General features: G+C 35.5%; 3 protein-coding genes across 3 annotated transcripts; 2 read left to right on the top strand and 1 right to left on the bottom strand.

The window, feature by feature from the left end:
- The first annotated feature begins 1 nt into the window (after nucleotide 1).
- On the top strand, nucleotides 2-4870 carry LOC120340542 (WD repeat-containing protein 55-like). The gene is made up of 8 exons (XM_039408826.2): nucleotides 2-159; nucleotides 1145-1242; nucleotides 1794-1881; nucleotides 2199-2268; nucleotides 2450-2659; nucleotides 3092-3261; nucleotides 3691-3819; nucleotides 4033-4870. The coding sequence occupies exons 1-8, from the start codon at nucleotides 2-4 to the stop codon at nucleotides 4247-4249; spliced, it is 1140 nt and encodes a 379-aa protein (XP_039264760.1). The 3' UTR covers nucleotides 4250-4870.
- A 2256-nt stretch (nucleotides 4871-7126) lies between these two features.
- LOC120340524 (glutathione S-transferase C-terminal domain-containing protein-like) lies at nucleotides 7127-13998 on the top strand. Its single transcript, XM_039408799.2, has 8 exons — nucleotides 7127-7547; nucleotides 8622-9340; nucleotides 10182-10335; nucleotides 10472-10588; nucleotides 10995-11149; nucleotides 11943-12095; nucleotides 13085-13188; nucleotides 13788-13998. The coding sequence occupies exons 1-8, from the start codon at nucleotides 7254-7256 to the stop codon at nucleotides 13928-13930; spliced, it is 1839 nt and encodes a 612-aa protein (XP_039264733.2). The 5' UTR covers nucleotides 7127-7253; the 3' UTR covers nucleotides 13931-13998.
- On the bottom strand, nucleotides 13933-18445 carry LOC120340544 (aminoacyl tRNA synthase complex-interacting multifunctional protein 1-like). Its single transcript, XM_039408828.2, has 6 exons — nucleotides 18198-18445; nucleotides 17317-17438; nucleotides 16913-17033; nucleotides 15305-15513; nucleotides 14775-14943; nucleotides 13933-14228 (listed from the first exon to the last, which is right to left on the bottom strand). The coding sequence occupies exons 1-6, from the start codon at nucleotides 18289-18291 to the stop codon at nucleotides 14062-14064; spliced, it is 882 nt and encodes a 293-aa protein (XP_039264762.2). The 5' UTR covers nucleotides 18292-18445; the 3' UTR covers nucleotides 13933-14061.
- Nucleotides 18446-18788: the final 343 nt, after the last annotated feature.

Genomic DNA, 18788 nt, shown 5'->3' with positions numbered 1-18788 from the left:
AATGAGTGATTCGAGTGATGAGAGTGGGGAGGAAGAGGAGGAAGAAGTAATTCCATCGCGTCCTAAATGGGTTCGAGGACTAACAGATTTTACTGATTTTGCTTTCCATCCAACTACATGTAATATTACTACAGCTGATATGGATGGATACCTTGGAATGTAAGGATTTTAGTGTTTTTATTCAAGTTCAAGTGGTTAAAGTGTTCGACCTGACTAGGATGGTATTGCAGTTTATATCTTGGGTTCAAAACCCACTACCTTTCCCGGCCCCGGGGTGTAATAACGCCGAGACGTAAAGATTTTGGTTCTTCCAAATTACCGTAACTCTTCATCTATTGTGTAGAGTCTTGTTAATAAGTGAAAAGGCATATAAATATATCATATGAAAAAGAACTCAAGGTAAAAAGACTCCTGATACAAGAGTTGAAAGGTCGACTAATATGCTAAATTCTATTTATAAGTTATCCATGTAGTGTGGCTGACTCGACCTTGTTATCATCAAGATGTAAGACCACAATGCAAAACCGAATGCAGTTTCGCAGAAGCGAGATTTGATACTGTGATATAAGTGTGTCAAATTTTAAAATTAAATTTGGAATGAAATAGGAAACTGGAGAGGATCGATTTTTATAATTTGTATAAAAGTAGAAAATTAATTAGAGGGTTAGGAGCTGGAGCCACTAGAATTGCCAAACAAAAATTTCTAAGGCATGTATAATGATTTATAGCCTATGATTCAGGCTGGTGTTGCCAAAATCCGTCGGTAACCTGTTACAATTGATTATATGACATTTCTGATACTTTTCATAGTAATAGACAATATATTTTCTATAAGTTCTATTCAATGATATTTAGGATATATTCAACAAATACTTTTACTTTATTCGACTTCATTTTAATCAGGATATTTGGAATCCAAATTATGTCACACGCTCATTTCATATGTGCGATATTTTAAGACAACATTTTACAGCTGGATGCATAATTCTCAATAAAACTTGAAAACCCAATTAAACAGTGCCTTAAAGTCTTTGTGTATGATTTAACATCATGTTAAATCAATCTAATCACCATTTTTGATTCCAAATTCAATTTGAACAATTTATATTTCACTTTGATTTAAAATATTTTCTGTCTTTTACAGATACAAATATGAACCTGGTAAGGACTGTGAAAATCTTCTCAGGAAAAGATTGAGCAAGAAACCATTGAGATCTCTAACTTATTCAAAAGATGCTTCCGGTATGATCAATTCTATATCGCAACAAATTTGTTTTTGTACGGAATTTTTTTAGGATGTGGTCAATATTCTTTTGCCCTATTTGAGATATGATAGGGCGCTATAATATGGCTAACCACAGCCCATTCCTCGCTTGGTTACCAGTCCTGGTAATGTATGAGAATAGTTAACTAGGTAAATGCTTCTTATACTTGTGCCTAATGGTGGAGGATGCCATAACCTAACCCTGCAACTGTGAAGAGTCCAGCAATCTTCCCGAACATGATTAACCCTCACAGGATTCGATCCCACTAAGGCTAATTATAGGTTAGATGCGAACATTTTTTTAATGCTTAGCAGAATAAAAGCTATAGGATAATCTAGTATTATGAGCAAAAACGTTTTTGTTTGATGCAATGTCTATTATACTAAGTTTTTTGTTCGCGTAATATTTTGCAGTTTCGATCAGATATATTCGATAAACCTATTTTGTAACTGATAAGATTGACTTAGGATTTAGCTATTGCACAGAACATTGATATATAGTAATATAACATGCTTGTTTTTTCTTTAGGAATATTTGTATCAAGTAAAGCTGGTAGTTTGAGGTTGTTCGATATTGAAGTTGAAAAATGTTCACAAGTTCTTATGAAAGAGGAAAGGTCAGTTTGTATTAAATCACTGAAGTTATGTTGTTTGCTAGATTCCTTTACCAGTGATTCTCAAACTTTTATGATCTTTGCCGCACTTACAAAAACCATCAACACTTAATGGCCCCCTGCTATTCAGTATCCAATATTGCTATTCATGTCTACTCTAATACTATCTCATTCAAGTATACTTGCAGAAATGTCCACATAGGAATCTGAAGTAGAAAGCAGACAAGGAGAAAGGGCCTTCAGTTTAATATACAATATTGTAGTGCCCTCTGTATTCAAAACTATTCAACTGTTATATCTAGAAATCTTTTTGTTTTTAGTCCTTCGTATTGCATCTCAGTCATCAATCATAATTTAGTTGCCAGTGGCGATGATGACGGCACACTCAAGGTATGCTTGTGTGTTTATCGGTTTTGAAAATCTATCAGATTAACAGAAAACATTATAACAGATATTCACTTCTCTCTTTGAATATATTTTTATCATCCATACATTTAGATTTAAGTTTCTGTAGCAGCGTTTCTCAAATTTGGCTCTTATTCTGTGACTAACCGTCTTCAAATATCTCTAGGTCTGGGACATAAGAAAAGGTAGCGATCCTATCATTGAAGAAGACAGATGCCACGATTTTATAAGTTGCATTGCTGTCGATAAACATGGAAAATTTCTGTTTGCAACCAGCGGTGATGGTACCATGTCAACATTCAATATTAAAAGAAGAAAATTTATTGTGCAATCGGAAAATACAGAATACGATATGTCTTGTGTTGGAGTTATTAAAGTAAGTGTTAATGGGTTCTCAAATGACTTTCTTAAATGACTTTTTTATGTATTTCATTTGGAAAGCCGGGAATATTCCGGTTTTTGTGTTGTCTACCCAATTTACTTCGTCTGTTGTGGGCTTTGAACCTGATATTTAATAACAAGCGATCACAGCACAGTCACAGTTCAACTCTCTACTTGCTGGCAACCACTAAATAATATTTTAATAATTATTATCTTTCCCCATTTTCAACTGAACTGAAACTAATAATTAGTTGTCTATTCTTAATTCTGACGTGGACTGGTAATTCGACAAAAGCCATCCTTTCCCCGGCATGAAAAGTGTATGAGTGAGTGTATAATAGAGTATAAACATGTTCGTCAAGGATATATCCTATATCTAATGAATGATATATTTTAACGTTATATTCTTGTCATGTTACTTTCACAGGATAACAAGAAAGTAATCGTAGGAACAAGTGAGGGACTTCTGTTGTTTTTCAACTGGAATGAATTTGCTGCTCCATCAGATAGATTTCCTGGTCACCCCACTGCTGTTGAATGTCTTACAACTATCGACGAAAATGTCATCTGCACCGGCTCTATGGATGGAATGATACGGTAGATTTTGTCATAGTCTTTCCTTTTTGTTTTTAAATACTATTATGTGTCTTAAAAAGTATTTCATCAACAAAAAGTAGAGTAAAGGTTTTCGGGTACGAAATATGTTCGTGTGTTCATTTGTCTCGTTAACGCATATATAAACAATAAAGATAGCAAATTTGAAAACAAGATGCATGTACATGTCGACCTGAATCACATGTGTGTAGATGGTTGCATTTTTGCATTAGAAATTTTTTTGTGAGTGAGTCAGGGCAGAGAGTAGTTTACCCAAATTATAAAGTGACTTGTAAGTTGTAACTTTTCTTCAAACAAGGCCCTGACCAATCAGCCGTTAAGACACAAAGATACTTCAAGAATGACTGGTTTTACTTTTTCTGCATAGTTCATCCAGTTGCTGTTTTTACAAATGTGCTGTATTTTTTTTAGAGCTGTTCACCTGTTACCAAATAGATTTCTTGGAGTTGTCGGGGAACATCATGATATGCCGGTCAATAAGATAACAGTTTCTTACGACAAGAAATTTATAGCAAGTTCTGCAAATGATTCCACAATCAAGTAAGTTACGGTCTCTATGCTGGGAATTGAGTATTCATCGATCGATTACAGTATAATTTGATCAAAGTGGTTTGTTTGTCTTATTATAATAAAGAAGTGATTTTTATAAGTCTCTAAGCTCCACGCATATTAATAACCCAACAGCTTATATTTTGTACAGGCTGTTACCAAAGCAGTAAACAGGATGCGTGACTTTTATCCTTTTTTTTTCAGATTTTGGACAGTCGACCACTTGCAGAACACATCAGTAGACGGAACAGCGAAACCCCAGAAAAGCCTGAAATCAAAAAAACTTGTGAAATCAGGTGTCAGTGGTGATAAATTTTCTTTTATGTCGGATCTTGACAAGGACATGACTGTTCCAACTGTTGAGTCATCAGAATCTGAAGATGAATCTGATTCCGAAGTCGATACTGAAGATGATACGTGACCTTCGACCTTCTCACAAATGTAAATTGGTTTTAATAGGAATTCACTCGATCAAGCATGGACCAAAAAGGAATTAGTGCATGGTATGGTTCTGGATAAGTCAAGGAAGAAGATCGCGACGAAATATGCCAGTGTACAGAAGTGAAGACAATTTTAAAACTTCTGGTGTTCTAAGTGACCCTAGCAATGACATGTGGGTATAGGGGTACTCCCGTAGTATGTGTACCAGGTTAGGCAATAATTTTATTCCGATTTTCATTATTTTAGTTCTATTACGAGTTCGGGGATTGTCTGTCTGTGTTAGCTAAGTGAATGTACCCCCTGCCCATAGGTTTCAGTCTCTTTACACAACTTGATGTAAAATAGGCGAACAAAATTAGTCACCTCCATATTTGTACTTCTGGAGCGCCAATACTGTAACTGTATTTGTCATCGATTGTTTGGAGTTCATGAAAAAATTGTGTGTATGCCCATAAAATTTATCTTGTACAATGAATGTTAAATTATCTATGTCACTCACTTTGCACATTAAGTTTTTGGAATATGACAACAAGACTATTTATAGGTTAATATTCGGAGACTTATTCTTATTTTAATAATATGTCTCAAATATTTCTCCTATTGCAACATTTTGTAAAATGTGGTAAATGCGAGACCATTATCAGTGTAACAAACATATCGTGAGATTGTAGGTGTCATTGAAAGTAGGGATGGGCAATATAGAATACCGAATCCGGAGGATTCGAATCCCAAAGTATTCGAATCCAACGGGATTCGATAACAGGATTCGGTTTCCGCCTCTCCGGCGCCATGCGTCAATTTTTGTATTTCGGGTTTCTAATTTATCAATTATAGACGAGCGTTTTATTCGCGTGGAAATCTCTCTCGTTTAATTAAACTTGTGTCTGCTCGCAAAGAACCCGTAAATCGGTAAACATCAGACACTGTAATTTCAATCGGCATATTCAGGACAAGATGTCGGCAATATAACCTCACGGCGAAGACTCGTTATTGCACCATTTTTGCGTTTTCCCGCTTCGCTATCTAGCTAGCGTATAATAATAATAATTATTTGTGCCGACTTACTGGTGATATTCCGATAATCTGAATGCAACAATCTTTAATTGTTTACAGACGTGCCTTACTTCATTTTAAATTGATTTTTCGCGACCTACGAGTTTTCCCAAAAAATGATGCACGTAAACCAAAAGCCAGGCATTAAATGTTATAACATTACTTGCGATTGATTTAGATCAAATATCAGTTACGAATAATTTTATCATACCATTTTCCGAAATACAAAGTTATATCGCAAAACGCGAACATCTGTCACATTTAAATTTCACTCTCAAAAGATTACATATTTCCCAGTCCGTTTCTGTCGTTCAAGATAGACGCACGTTTGATCGAGTGTCTGTAGTATTTTAGTCGCTGATAAACTTTAAAAAAAGTTGCCGCGTCTGGCGAAGATAGTGACATATTGAATTTGAGTAGGACTAAGCCTGTGTAGATAATGATATGATAACGTTTTTATCGTTCAAGATAGACGCACGCTTGATCGAGTGTCTGTAATATTTCTGTCGCCGATAAATTAAAAAAAAAAGTTGCCGCATCTGGCGAAGCTAGTGACGTATTGAATTTGAGTAGGGCCAAGTCTGGGTAGATAATGATACGTAACGATAATCATAGAAAATGGATTAGTCTTTAGATGTTATTACCTAATAACTAAGTACGAAATCGCGTTTACGGGAACTTGGTTTTACGTGTCTTGCTCGCACAGAATAAAAGTTGATTTTAATTGATAGTGGTTAAATTTAATATTTTACAACGGCGCATAGGTTGCAGTGGCCACACGCTGGTACTGCATCTAATTAATTCTCAGCGGGTGTGTTTCAGTACACTCGGCAGACTTACATTAACACTGATTTAACGCCGTTTCATGTCTATTTTCGTATTTAACCGCTTACTATTAAAGTGTGTAAAGCGTGTCTTAATTTAGGATATCAGTATTTATTAGTATTTAGGGATTACATACATTTGGAACAATTGGAGGCAAAAAAGATTGTAATATTCCCCAATTTTATTGTCCTGGGAAATGCCTGTTTAGTATCAAATGAAATCCAATGTTCAGGACATTTCCAAATAAATAATACATTCATAGTAAGTAATACATTTGCAATTTTACAACATCTAAATCCAGCAATGTGGAAATTCCCACTATTTGAATAAGTATGAAAATAGAATAGGATTCGGTATTCTGGATTCGATTTAACTATTCTAGAATATTCTAGAATAGTAAATTATTCTACATTGCCCATCCCTAATTGAAAGGATAACAACTAAGATTTGCTACCGTTTGTATTTCTTTATTTGTATTTATCTCTTAAATGTTGAATCTTCTTCAGATATTGTAAAACTGCCGGTTGGGTGTATAAAGCATAAAAGGCGGACAAAAGTTATTTCACAAGTCTATGTTTACCAGATTTTTATTTCCTGTTCGTGAGTGTGGCTTAGCGCATCGTGTCGAGCGTTACTCTGATTATCCTACACAGGTTCTCGAGTTCAGAACCTGCGTGGGATAATTATTTGGGATAGGATTGTTGGGTTCTTGTTGTTGTAGGGTAGTTCACCGTCAAATAACTTGCTAAATCCTCCCATACCCAACATAACCAGACCTGAGAGAGGTCATGGTTTGCTATGTAGGCAAGCCGGCTAATCCCCTTTTCTCTCTCCCGGGGTGAATAGGAAAATCCTATCACATCCATGTTCTGATGACATCTATATTATCTAGACTGATGATGAAAATGAGAAATCCATGAGACATTGTGATAAAATTGAATTTGTGTGTCCAATTTTTATACAAATTGGTTATCTATTTTTGGGGAATAATCTTCACATTATGCGATTTATTTTTTTGAATATTTTGTACAAATAACAGTTCTAGATGTTCATTATTTCACCTCAAAATTGAACCAATATTTCTTTCATTTTCAGTTTTTAAAATTATGACTAAAAATATCACAGCGCATGAAGATACTCTGTATTTGGATGGAGAATATACAGAACATGGACAATGTTTCAAGGCAGAAACACAATCCATTCTTTTATTATCCTCATATTGTTCTAAAATTCAACTAAGTCTTGTTTTGGTGACGAAAGTGTGCTTGAATAAAGGACAATTAAAGAACGGAATTCAAGTGCCTGATGATTGTTTTTCTTCCATTGAAAATAAACTTGATCACGAGATTCCAAGCTGCATTAGAGATTGTAGGCTACCTGCAGTATGCTCTTCTGATCAAGTAGGTTTTTTATGTTTTTTTAGGAATGATTTTGTCTATGCGATGTTTATTCGCATTGCTCTGTGTAAGCATCTACTCGTATCTAACTATATGTAAGGAGCTTCTAGTAATTGCACGAAACAACATATTTCCGTTTTGACATTGCCAACCAAATGTATTACACCCTGGGTGGGGTGGGGGCATGGGGATATATCCAAGATGTATATCCTGCAATGTCAACATATTTAACGTTCCTTTTTTGGAAGAATTTCCCATATATTGCTTTTATGCATATGTAGTCCAATAACATATATCTGTAATCTTTGGAATACTTTAGACCAGTGGTTCCCAAACTTTTTAGAGTTGGGACCCACTATTTATTACTACAGCTTATGGCGACCCATCTCATGATTTTCTACAATTTAATTTTATTTTTGATAAATGAACACAACAGACCTCTTCTAAAACAAAAACATAGTGTTCTTCTTCAAAAGAAATAAATCGAAATCCTGTCTAAATTTCGGGGAAACACGGTAAGAAGTGCTTACAGAGTACAAAACTGCTATGCGTAAAAAAGCCACATGGTCATTCTTTGTTCCTTTGAGAAGATCGTAAAAAGGAAGCTTTCACAGATTAGAATTTAAATTCAATTTATTTCTTTTGCTTTTTTGAAGATTTACGTATTCGAGTCGATACCGATTCTAATAACAAGTATAATTAATCAAAGCTTTTTACATCTTTTCACGACCCACTAAGATTCCTTTTGCGACCCAACAGTGGGTCGCGACCCATAGTTTGGGAACCGCTGCTTTAGACCAGTGGTCTGCAAACCATGGCCTGCGATTCAAACGTGGCCTGCAAACAGATTAATGCATAAAAACAAAAATTGCTCTTGATTTATTATTATCTGATCTTATATTTGTGTCGTAACAATGGCTGTTGTGTCATAATTTGAAATTGAATGTGACGATTGTTTAAGGGTGAAAATTAATATGGCCTAGACGCCACCGGAAATGTGTATATTTGACCCAGTAGTACATAAAGTTATTTGCTTTAAGCGAACTTGCACATAAATATATACTCATGTATTTTTAGACAAATATATATTCTGGCCTCTGCACAGTTTTGAGATTTGTGTTGAAAAGAGCGGCTAATATGTCAGCAGATGTGGGAAACAAATCCAAACTGCTATCGCTACTTGGTCATCGACTGTATTGCCTCAAAGCATGTTCAGAAGTTAGTCCAAGAACAAAAATGTGTGAAATTCACATGCCTTTGATTGTTAATAATGCTCTGTCGGACACAAAAAGAAACAATGAAATTGATATCCCAGAAGGCATTGTTTTATTCGAAAATTTAATGAAGCAGCCTGTGGTTATTCATAATATGGACAAAAGACAACGAGTTCTGCTTCAAAAACTGGATAAGAGTATTGGTAACGAGCCAATCAAAGATAGTTTAATTTCCAAGAAAGAAAAACAAGTGGTTTGGACAAAAGACTTGCCACAATTGGAACATGTTTTTGCTGAAGGAGTCGATTTCTCAATATCAGACATTTGCATTTTTCCATGCGTTCATTACTTCTTAAAAACCACAAATATTTCTTTGATAAAAGATAAAATTCCGGGAATATTAAAATGGTACAAGAGAATGAAAGTACTACCAAGGTTAAAAACTGCTCTGTTCAAATGTGGTGAGAGTTTTCTGCATTTTGAGAATGATGGCGGTGAAAAACTCGACTCCCATCCAGAGTCAAATGGAACTGAAGTGATAGAACTTGCAACTGGTGAAAATTCAGAGGATAAAAAAGATGGGTGAGTTAACATATTTTAGTAGTTCTTATTTCTCCATCAAACTCATAAATTTTATCCAAATGAGAATTTTTTCACCTTTTCACTTGATATACCTTCTCCTAGATAGCGTTGTCGCATAAATACTGAAATATTTCTTGAAGGTTAAACTGAGGAATTTAGTGCTTTTAGGCAATTTTGATTAAAGTAAGATTGCACTCAAGAACAGCATTGATAGAAAGGTTGAAAGCGATCATTGAACAATGAAATATTACCCCCAAACTGCAGCACCACTGATAATATATGTATCTAGAGATTTATTATATAGACATCGACTCTTTCATTGGTATTTCCAACACTAATTGGGCTGTATTGGCATATAAATATAAAATGCAATATGTTGGATGAAATAGATCTCGGCACAGCAATTTTTGATTGCAGAGTGTCAGTATCTGAATAAAACAAGTGGGCATAAATACTGAATCAATCTAAAGTTTAGACTACTTTAACCACCTCATTTCAATTTAATAAAAACAGGGTGTAATTCTGGAACTTTCTATTTTTAATGTTGGTAGTCGAAGCCAAGATTCCTGATGGAAGCTAAATAACATCAATTCGACTAAACATTCTCAACAGACGTTTGAATAGGGGCTCGCGTAAGCGAAATTTCCTTCATGAGTCAAAATTTTTTTTCAATGATGAGTGGGTTGTTTTTAAATGGCCTATAAATAGACCTTCAAATTAAACATGACCTAATTTTCAAAATATGCCCTCAAATCCCACAAAAAGTATCAACCCTACAGCTTAATATGATATTCTATTTTAATTAAGAATAACACTTGTTTTATTTTCTACTTTATTTCAGAAAGAAAAGAATTGAAATGACAATTCGTCGTGATCTACCAGCGTTGCTACAAAAATTCAATTTATATAATATAGCAGTTGAGTTTTCTAAATTTAATGAAGATGAGATATTATTGGAATGGAAATCTTTTCCCAAAGAATTACATCCAATTGAGGTGCGAATGTATAACATGTTGAATAAGAGCTGGTAATATTGAAGACACACTTTTACATTATTATAAAAGATACTACTGTGTTTTTCCGAAAATAAGACGGTCTCCGTTTCAATAACCTAAATATTGGCATTACCAGGGTGAACTATCATCGTTAAGAGCTATGAGAAAATGTCATCAGATTGAAAACTTGGCTCATGTTGTTAAAAATATTGCCAAAGAAGGAGATCGGATTGTGGATTTCTGTAGTGGCGGTGTAAGTCTTACTTTTGTTGTTATTTCTAATCAAATTCTGAAAATATTGAGTGCAATTCATTTGCCTCAATTCGTATATCAATGTCCAATAATACCTCATCGTTACAATATTTTTCATACTTATTTTGAAGAGGTTTTTGAGTTCTTGTAATGTATATAATAATCTATTTTCTCGAATTAAAAGCGTTCTTGTTACGATTTTTCCATCTCATCACTGACCTGTGGCAATTCATAATCAAAATATCCCTCAAGTTGTATTTGAGAATCAAACACTTATTGAGATTGCCTTTATTTCTTGATTTTCCATACAGAATATGAATATAGTGGAATATGAAATGCTAAGCCATCACAAAAATAAAATATCACGGCTCTTGTATGCTATCTGATTTATGCACACTCTTTTTCAGGGACATGTTGGAATAGTATTGGCTCATTTGCTTCCAAACTGCAAAATAATTTTGGTTGAAAATAAAGAAGAATCTTTGGACAGAGCCAGAGCTAGAATATCCGCTTTAAAACTAAATAATATTACAATTTATCAGTGCAATCTTGAATATTTCAGGTAAGGTAATATTTGACTATTAATTGCGATGGTCTGGTACAGGTAGTTATCATGCCTGGACCCAACTAGGATTTATTTTTTATCGTATGATGACGTAATATGATGCTTACTCGTGCATTTTGCTCCGGACAAGACTAGATGAAGGCAGCCACTGATATCTAACATTAACAATATCTTAAAAAGCAAAATAGTGTTGAAAAAGATGGTAAGATTTTATATCTCACTAAATGCTTCAAAATTGCATTTGAAAAAATGTTTAAAATTTTGGGAGGGGGGGGGGGGGCGCATGACCTCTCAAGCCCTTCTTCTGCACCATCACCTTACACATGATTAGGACCAGGACTGTGGAGTCAAAGGAAGTTCACAACCGTTAAAAAAATTTGACTTCAATTCGTTACCAGACTTTGGTAAACTTTTTTCCCATTTGATGCTTTTTTCATTTCTAAAACCAAATTTTTTTATCATCATTGAATGTATGAAAATTAGGGAAGGACCAGAAATATTGCAATCCTCCCAGGAGCTGATATAGCAGAGGAACTTCATTTAGACTTGAAAATTGCTATTTATAAGACTTGATTTGGTGGTTAATGAATTTATTCTCTGTAACCTAATGACAGTTTGAGGGCTACACTACTATGAGATTGCCACCTCGCCTAGGGTGCAATAATGGAGGTAGGCAACTGAACTGTTGCTTTCAAACTATAGTAGCTTTATAGTCAGTAGTGGCCGCTTGTGCAGAGCCTTTTTCATAGCAATGTGTCTGAATACGTTCGTTGCATTAATTGCTTTTCAGGGGTTCTTTTGAAATTGGAGTCGCTCTTCATGCATGTGGTGTTGCAAGTGATATGGTTGTACAAACATGCATATCAAGAAAAGCATCTTTTGTAATTAGTCCATGCTGTTACGGAAAAGTCAGAAATTGTCACTGGATAAATTATCCACAAAGGTAGGTTTTTAAAAAACTAGTTAAAATTTTTGCCATATGAGTATGATATCCTAGCGTAAAGCAGACAGGATGCTTCTACCCATTGAATATTTTGATCTGTGTAGGCCAGCGTTTCCCAAAATTTTTCGGCTACGGAACACTTACACTTTTTATCTCGCCTCGCGGAACATCAAAAAATAAAAAGGTAAAATTGATAAAGAAAAACGGTGTAATGTAGCGGATTCCAATGGGTTCGTCGTGGCGAGTTGCCAAATGCGCCGCGAAAACTAACAGAATTGTGTTAAACATACCTAAAATATGATTGAATATTTAGCATATATCATTTATTATAAATGTTTTATTGTTTTTTAATTTGAATGCTGTGTATATGAATCAGCAAATTCATTTTACCTTTCTATGTCGTTTACTTTCCATTACGTAGTGTTTGCCTCTAATGTTACGTCCAAGGGAGATAGAAGTACTTGTTGCAACTTCTCGAGCTGCAGTTTAGTGAACATCAGTAATTTTTTCAGCATTTCAAAGTAAAACCAGACAGAGATGGCGGAAGAAGAGTTGACCATTTGCCTTTATTCTTTAGACCTACTTGTCTGCCCATAGCAAAACCAAAAGGATTGCTGGAAACTTAACGAACTCCCTAGATTGCCATGGCGACCCATTTTGATTTGTTTTCCACGGAAGACGTGGAACACAGTTTGGGAAACACTGGCGTAGGCCATAAGATGGTGCACAGCATATTTAGGGGATTTTAAGATCGTCATTACACTTTATTCCATCTAATTTTGTATGTTATTCTATCCGTCATGTGTATGATTAATTACTGGCACCTATAGAGCAAGGGGTATCTGTTGATCTTGACAAGACAAAGTACCACAATAACTTTTCTGGTTGCATACTCACACCTTCGAATAGAATCCTGTGGACTAAAGCAGGTGTTGCTGACCCAATGATTATTCTGGTCTTGTATTAATATGTGTTATTTCTTAATACAGTAAATTATTCCGAAGAATTCCAGTTTTGTTTGAGGAAAGTTTATTGCTTGGACATGCTGCAGACAAAACATCCTGGAATTTTGAAAATAAACATGCCGTTGAAGGTACAACCCACCCTTATTATGTTCCTACTTACTTTCTAACTGACAGCACATTTATATTAATGATGGGTTGACTTTGGTTAATATTCATAATACTCCAAGCGACTGAAGTCATGCAAATGAAATAACTCTTGACTCAACAGGTCCAGGATTTTTACCTGATATTAATAATATAAAAGGATGAATGAATCTAACCATAAAACTTATTTTAGTGGTTAGATTCAGTCGCTATCGCCCTGACAAAATTTAAAACTTCTTTTGAACTGAATTATTTCTCCTGCTTCAAGAGTGTGACAAACAAATTTGCATGCTAAAAAAGCATGAAGTTGCAAAGTAACTCTACCAAAGCGTGTTTCCAGCTATTAATCCTGTTTCTTCAAATAATGCATCTGTTGATAAACCTATTTTTTTTCCATGTGCTTGAACGATTAAATGTGAATTTGCTTATGAAGGCCAATTCTTCGATGTTAACTCAGCGAATCTGTGTGTGAAAATTGTCCCTTGTGCTGGGCTGTAGTGTCCATGCATCTGAACCTTACTTATTCCCAAGAGTAGGTCGTGATCCCCCTGGGTCATCCCATCTATTCAATTTATATTTGCAGGCAAGCTCTGTATGGGACTAGTTGATGTCGATAGAATGAATGCAGCGAAAGAACATGGCTATAACACGGAGCTATATACTATGCAACCCCACACCTGCTCCCCAAAAAATAATATGTTGGTCGGAATAGCACCAGCATTATAATGATGTGTATTGTTTTTATTAGTGTGCAGCGAATTTGCAAACAAATTTAATACAATTGTTTTTATTAACTTGCAGCGAATTTGTGCAAAGGATTTTTAGTTGAACTTATTGTGTGTATTATTAACGTTGGTTTATTTAATTGCACTGTTTGCCATAGTTGGTGCTGTACAGATGCCCTTTCCAGGAACTGTGAAAGGAATTCCTTTGTAGCAGGCTACTCTATTTGCGTCAGTTTTGAGATCTGGTTGGACTTGATCCCATACTTTTTTCTTTGGATTTAGTTGAGCGTCTGGTTCACCTGGAATGTTCAATATTAGGTTAGAAGAATGTTGATTAGCACTATGCCATACATTTTTGGTCCTTGGCTGGAGAACATAAGTTTTCTCTGCATGATGACCTTGCTCAGAGCAGATGGTATTTTTGTACTCTTCGGTCTGGCAATGTATCTAGGTTAAAATCATGTTTTATAGTGCCGAGGCTGGAAAGCCCATGATTTTAGTGACCTTAAACTTGAAGTTAGCAGTTGGTACAAAGCCTGAGCATAAATCCACGGGGGCTCCCGAAGTATGCGAACCAAGATGGCAGACATCAGAATGTAATATGTGTACTAGGTTAGGGTAAGCCGTAATTTTAGGTATAAATACTACGGGAGGCTCTTGGCTAGTCTTCGAACTAATAATAGGACTAAAATAAGGAAAATTGGAAAAAAATTATCGCCTAACCCTAACCTGTTACGTTCCGATGTCCGCCATCTTGGTTCGCATACTTCGGGAGCACCCACACGGCCTATTCTGGGTTACAATCACAGTCTTAGGAGCCCTTAGATGTATATCAGTATATTTACCCGAGTGGCCTTCAAACGTGACACGATCCCCAGGAACACACCCAGGCGGAGGAACCAGAATTTCAATCTTGTCTGGAGAACTCGCACACATCACCATAGCTTGAGACAAGATTCCTCGCATCTTCACTGGTTTAAGATTCATCATCAGTATCACCATCCTGTTTTGCATCTATTATTCAACAGAATGAAATGAAAAACAATATCCCTCAACTTGTACAGTTGCTTCATACCATGTCTCCAGTTAAGATGTTGAGCTTTTATGTAAGATACATGATTACGAAATATTCGATATTTATATTCAGAAATATCTCTTTCAGCCATCCCTGAGCAAAAGATTCTTGTAACAAAACAAAAATTGAACTAAATGTATTTATGCATTTTCAGTTTGCTTAAAATTCTTTATGCAATAGCTTGCATAATAATCCCACCTAGTCATATTACCACAGTCAGAGATCACCATGGTAACATACTGCATTATAATTTCCAAAATGGAATAAAAAGAATAATGTAATTTGTCGTATTATATTTACCTCTTCAATAGGAATGAATTTGACCAGGCCGCTGATTACAGTTCTATTTTTTTCTTCCCCGGTTTCAACATCTTCTATATAAAGGCTGTCGGCATCAGGATGTTTTTCTGCCTTTACTATTCTTCCAATTCTAAAATCCAGTCGCGACACATCAACAGGACCTTCTTCCCCCTTTGGCTTTTGCGCCGCGGCCTTCTTTTTCGATGGTTCTAAGCAATAATATAAGATTAAAAAATCACTTATATAACCAGTTTAAGCGCCTTTTCTCTGATCAGCCATTGCTAGACACACAATAGTTTGGAAGGAATTGGTAATTGCCTACCTAATTTATAACACTATGGATAAGGTAGTGGGTATGAGGATTTTAATCTGTGATATCATCATAGTTAACGTCCAATGACTCCATTAACCTGATTCAGACGCCCAATCGAGCCCAATTTTGAATACATTTTTATTAATGTCATACGACCCCCAAAATTTACCCAATATACAATAATTATATACCATTGGAAAGGTATTTTAGAGTACTATACGCTAGATGTCACTGGAGGACCGTAAACTAAAACACCTCTTTCAAGAGGTCTCTCGTAACGTCAAAAAATAACAAAAATATTTACACTCTCTCATTCTAACAGCTGTTGGACGTCTACAGCTATTGTAAAGCTGAAATGTAACTATACAGTTGACTGCACATTGGTTTTCTCTTTCATATGGTACTAAACGCTTTTCCATAGCGCGCTTTGTTCAAGCGTTTTGGAAATTTTCCGTTTGAGAAGTCACCACATCGAATCAGGCCAGGCTAAGCTTGATAGATCGATCGGTTGTTTGTTTGTGCTTTATCGCGTTGAAAGCTTTTGTGAGTCATAATAAAACATTTATTATGAATCATAAAAGCTTATAATCGTCAGACAAGGAGAATTTGCGAGATAAAACGCCTAACTTTTTTTCGGTGAGGCAGCTGCGATCAAACGACTCGATATTTTTATAACTTCCTGACGTTGTGAGATGTCCACTCTCCTATGTTATGTAGCATATAAAATGACCTTCAAAATAAGACCTTATCATACTAGCTTTTGTTATTGGTTAGCGCTTAACGCCAAGGTTTATGGAATCATTTTCTTGTTGTGCGACGTTTTTATATCGCAGCGGGAAGTACACGCGTGATATGTAAGCGAAATTTTATCACTTCTAAATGTCATATAAGGTTCATTCTCATATCGTTGTGTGGGGAATAAGATTTCCTTTCAAGCAAGACCATAACAAACATTCCAGACCTCATGGTATACACACAGCATTGCAAAACGTCTGAAACGTCGCGCATGCGTCAAACCGGGAGGATTAGGTTAAGGGTGTAAAAATTGGGGTGGGCAATGCTGAACCAGAAAGATTCCTGTTGTCCAAAAATAGTAGGTATTTACATATCAACATATAAATAATATTTTGAGTTTGCACTGCAGCCCTTTTTGGTAAATATCAAACCTGATTTCAAAAAGAAGCATTGAAATCTGAGATCAAAGACCCAGTTCATTCGCAATGAATGATAATATAGGGTACAGTACGCACACAAAAGTCGATGTTTATATCATAAACAAAAAGCATTTAATTTACTTTCTGATTTTTGTTTCTTTGCATCTGGATCAACATTGCTCTTGGCCTGGGCTGGTTTAGATGAGTCAGAAGGAGGAACATTCTTTTTTGAGCCTGTAGATTTCCTGGAAGGCAGTTGAACCTTAAAAATATAACTAGTTAGTTATACAGTATAGGCAAAAAGTAGAAAAATTGTAAATTTTTCAGAATTTCTATGGAAGTAGGTAGATCGCATTTAACTTGACTATAGCTTTCAGTACAAGTTCAAAATTTGTATATAAATTGGTTCAATCATTTTCGACCATTTGAAATCAGGAAGCATTGAGGCATGGTGGCCAGAATAAATTGATCATAATGTTGAGTGGAAAAAAGTACAAATTTGTAAACGTTTGATTTGGTATGTCTAATTTCTCCATAGCAGTCACCTGCATCTTTCCATTTTTTATTTCAGCTATTATTAGTCTTGTTTTTAGGTTTTCCACATCCTCTTTAAGTCTCTCATTCTCATGTTTCAATCTTTGCTCTTCTTTTTCGATGGCCACAGCAACTGCAAATCAGTCAGTTTTATATTACAAGTTACCAGACCAAAATTGTGTTTTTTTGCTATAAACTCTCGAATGCAGAGATAAAATTTTCTTTCTTCAGTAAATCGGATTGTTTTTTGACGAATCCAATGGTTACGTTTTTTTAAGTCTTTTGTACAGTGCCTGATTGCCCATTTGGGTCGAAATGGAGGGGTTTGCACTTAATGTGGAGGCTATTCTTGGAATCGGAGAACTGTGCCATACTGCACTGCCTAATAGTAATACTGTGATACAGCAGCAGTGAAAAAAGCACTGAAGCAGGCAATCTGATTTTGTTCAAACAATGGTTACCGGGTTCTGGGGATAGGATTGTCAGACTGGGCAGAGACTACCTCTCTCATCGATGGGTCTAATATAAAGATATTATAGACCAGAGCTACTCAACTGGTGGACTGTGGTCCGAATCCGGACCTTCCGAGTACTTGATTTGGACCGCACCTGATTCTTTATTTTTGATCATCAGCCCCAATTTTAAAATTTTCTTTTATAAAATAACTTTTATAGTTTTGAATATATATGAAAAGAACTACAACACCATGATAAACAATCCACTAGCCGACCCAGGAAGTGCGCGACTAAGGATGCCGAAATATAATTTCTGGAAAGAGCGGGCCCAAATAATTTAAAGTTTTGTATGCGAATCTTTAGTAAAAGCAGTTGATTAGCCCTGTTAAAGACTTCATATGACAATATGAAACTAGGCCTACGCCATGACAACATACTCGCTTTTTGCTTCAGCTTTTCGACTTGTTGAGTAAGAATCTTTATTTTTTCATCAGTCAGTTTCGCTCGTTTAACAAACAAATTCTCGGCCATGGCTGCAGTACAGAGTTTCTTAGTAATTCAAAATAACATCAATTTCTCACCATTCGAATTATTTGACAAAATATAACGACAATAACATGCAAACGCAACTTGCCACGAAAAGGAGCTTGGGTCACGTGACAATATGAAACGCGCATCTCACACCCACGCAGTTGTGACCACATGTTTTGTTTGGGGCCTTGTTGTTGTTGTTATAAAAAAAAACCTTTCTTCAAAATTAATGGGCCAATCGATTTTAAATTATTAACACTTGAAGAACTAGTCGCAAGAAGGCTATCGCTTTTATTTTATTTTTCAAATTTTCTATGAGTCCTGTGGAGCTCGAATTATTACCCAAAATTTTGCTATTTCGTGAATATCGCGCTGTCACGCCAGACCATCTTTTCAAAAAAAAAAACAGTACTAAGTAAGGCCTCGCCGATTGCTTTCACGGTTGGTATGATTTGCGATTTTTATTTAATCGGGCACTCGAAAGATCACGGTAACGG

The sequence above is a fragment of the Styela clava genome, chromosome 14 (assembly GCF_964204865.1).
Source record: "Styela clava chromosome 14, kaStyClav1.hap1.2, whole genome shotgun sequence".
Taxonomy (NCBI): Eukaryota; Metazoa; Chordata; class Ascidiacea; order Stolidobranchia; family Styelidae; genus Styela; species Styela clava.
Note: the sequence above shows the minus strand (reverse complement) of the source record. Positions and strands in the feature narration are given on the sequence as shown.

Coding starts and splice junctions, on each gene's coding strand:
- LOC120340544 (XM_039408828.2), bottom strand. CDS start 18,291: ATGGCCGAGAATTTGTTTGTTAAACGAGCGAAACTGACTGATGAAAAA. Junction 15,514..16,912: donor AAAGAAACAAAAATCAGAAA/GTAAATTAAATG, acceptor ATTATTGCTTAG/AACCATCGAAAAAGAAGGCC. Junction 14,229..14,774: donor CACGTTTGAAGGCCACTCGG/GTAAATATACTG, acceptor TGAACATTCCAG/GTGAACCAGACGCTCAACTA.
- LOC120340542 (XM_039408826.2), top strand. CDS start 2: ATGAGTGATTCGAGTGATGAGAGTGGGGAGGAAGAGGAGGAAGAAGTA. Junction 160..1,144: donor ATGGATGGATACCTTGGAAT/GTAAGGATTTTA, acceptor TGTCTTTTACAG/ATACAAATATGAACCTGGTA. Junction 1,882..2,198: donor GTTCTTATGAAAGAGGAAAG/GTCAGTTTGTAT, acceptor TTTTGTTTTTAG/TCCTTCGTATTGCATCTCAG.
- LOC120340524 (XM_039408799.2), top strand. CDS start 7,254: ATGACTAAAAATATCACAGCGCATGAAGATACTCTGTATTTGGATGGA. Junction 9,341..10,181: donor TCAGAGGATAAAAAAGATGG/GTGAGTTAACAT, acceptor ACTTTATTTCAG/AAAGAAAAGAATTGAAATGA. Junction 13,189..13,787: donor AAATAAACATGCCGTTGAAG/GTACAACCCACC, acceptor TTATATTTGCAG/GCAAGCTCTGTATGGGACTA.